The following is a 2,144-nucleotide window of genomic DNA, read 5'->3' as shown; positions in this document are numbered from 1 at the left end:
TTTAGTATATTACTTGTGTGGTGTAGAAGAGAATTATCTATGTAGAGATACTGCTTGCAAACCAATGATGGTAAGATGATGTCATGGGGTAGGACTGGATAAGTCTGACTTCTTCCTACTCCATTCAAGCATGTACTAGGTATAAGCAAATTGATATTGGATTAGCATTTGTTGGATATGTGTAAAATTATGTGTGTTGACATATCAACTGTCTTTACATGCTTGAAAGAATAAATCAAATCAAACATTGCCCCCCCCCCCTTTACCAGCTGCCACATTAAAAGTGATGTAAATGGTAATGCATCAACCATTATAATCCAATAATATGATGTACAAGAATGTGAAATGTGCCATTCTGCACGAGTACTTTTACTTTTGGTACTTTAAATTTTGATATTTTTGTAAAGTAACATTTAGGATGCAGGATTTGTAACGGAGTATTTCTACACTGCAGTACTGCTACTGTTACTTCTTCCACCACTGGAAAAGTTGCTGTTTTTCTTTCAGTCTGTAGCAATGTTGAACATTTTAGTGAGAAACAATTCAGTCTGCCTCTGCAATAACCTGTGTTCTCTTTTCAACCAGTGCAGTCATGGTGTAGACAACTACATTACACCAGAGCAGTGGAGGTCTGCCAGGGACAGCTGCTTGATACAGGTAAGATTATACATGCCTGTTTTAGCTTGTGCCAGGCAGAAGCCATAAAAAGAGCTGTTGTATGTTTAAAGCAACACTGCATAACATTTGAAAAATGTACTCACTTCGTCTTACATATGAAAAAGTTGAATTTATAAAGAATATAAACACACCTAGCTCATTTAATCATTCTGAGGCTTAGCTACCAGCCTGGTAGCCAGGGTCGGTGGTTCGATTCCTGTTCTCCACATGTTGAAGTGTCCTTGAGCAGGACACTGAATCCCAAGTTCCGGTGGCCAGGCCAGTGCCCTGCATGGCATCTCTGCTGCCACCAGTGTGTGCATGTAGATGGGTGAATATGTAAAGTGCTTTGTCCAAGTAAGGTAGAAAAATACTATATAAGTGCAGTCTGTTTACCGTTTATTTTGTAGGCTGCCAACCTGCCATCAGGCCCGTCACCTCCTGCAGATACACAAGGTGTGTATGTGAGTGCAACATTGTGCTTAGTGGAAGATCGTTTAGTATATTACCCAAATACCCAAGTAAAAATCTGAGATGGTTGTACTTGAATATTTTTATTTTATGCCACTTTATAATTATACTTTATACCAGTGGGAAATTTTGTCGTTTTTCCCTCCACTGTTTATTTGACAGCTTTAGTTACTTTAAGATAAAAAAATTAGTTTATAAAATATGATGAATGGTTACAAATTAAACTTAAACAGAATTAAGCTTAGTCAAAACAATCTGCGTGGTTCACTGAAAGGATCAATTCCACTGCATACAGTGTTTAGTATTTAATTTTTTGAAAGGTACTGAACATCTAGCTGATGTTGGCTATTCAATCCACACAACAATATGGTTACTCCAAAAAAAGACGACAGCATTTGTTCCAGTCTCAAGTGTTTGACCAGCTGTGCACTTCTAAATGTGGAAACTGATGTAATACTTGATTACTGTAGCTGTGGTTCCTGACACCAAACTGCTCCTGATGACGAATTTTAGTTCATTAAGTTAAAAGCTTAATGAATGAGTTTCATTCCTTGGAGTCATCTGTTAACACTTATGTTTACATCTGAGATTTTTAATGAACAACTTTGTAATAGGGTGATTACACACACCATTGTTGCATCGCTACTCTTACTGTGTCACTGTCTCAGCGTGAGTAAAAGTGAAACGACATCAGTGTCAAAAACTAATGTGCTAAAAATGTGTTCCCAGACCCTCCTCTCAGCGTGAGAGAGGAACATGATGCCTGCGGAGGCGTTGGTAATAAGTTCTGCTCAGCTATGAAGAGGCTGTTGCCCTCTCAGCCGCCCTCTGCTCCTCCACCTCCACCTCTGACATCAGCCTGCAGTAAGAGAATCTCATACTTTCTGATAATTGTTTTCCAGGTTCTTTTTTTTTTTTATTTATCAGGGAAGCCTACGGATGATGTACCAAAATTTCATCCTGCTGCTCTGGGATCACCTCTACAGCTGCTCCCCCCCCCCCCTCCCCCCCCCCCC

At 39.5% G+C, this 2,144-nt stretch overlaps 1 protein-coding gene across 1 annotated transcript in view; it reads left to right on the top strand.

Annotated features, from left to right (window-relative positions):
* The window catches only part of dok7b (docking protein 7b), a 29,476-nt gene extending 27,405 nt beyond the window's left edge, over positions 1-2,071 (top strand). The window contains exons 9-12 of the mRNA XM_020596210.1: positions 586-657; positions 1,068-1,113; positions 1,858-1,992; positions 2,061-2,071. Coding sequence (XP_020451866.1) covers positions 586-657; positions 1,068-1,113; positions 1,858-1,992; positions 2,061-2,071 — 264 coding nt within the window. The remainder of the gene's footprint in view (positions 1-585; positions 658-1,067; positions 1,114-1,857; positions 1,993-2,060) is intronic.
* The last annotated feature ends 73 nt before the right edge of the window (positions 2,072-2,144 follow it).

This window comes from Monopterus albus, unplaced genomic scaffold (assembly GCF_001952655.1).
Source record: "Monopterus albus unplaced genomic scaffold, M_albus_1.0 scaffold29.1, whole genome shotgun sequence".
In the NCBI taxonomy this organism is placed as follows: Eukaryota; Metazoa; Chordata; class Actinopteri; order Synbranchiformes; family Synbranchidae; genus Monopterus; species Monopterus albus.
Note: the sequence above shows the minus strand (reverse complement) of the source record. Positions and strands in the feature narration are given on the sequence as shown.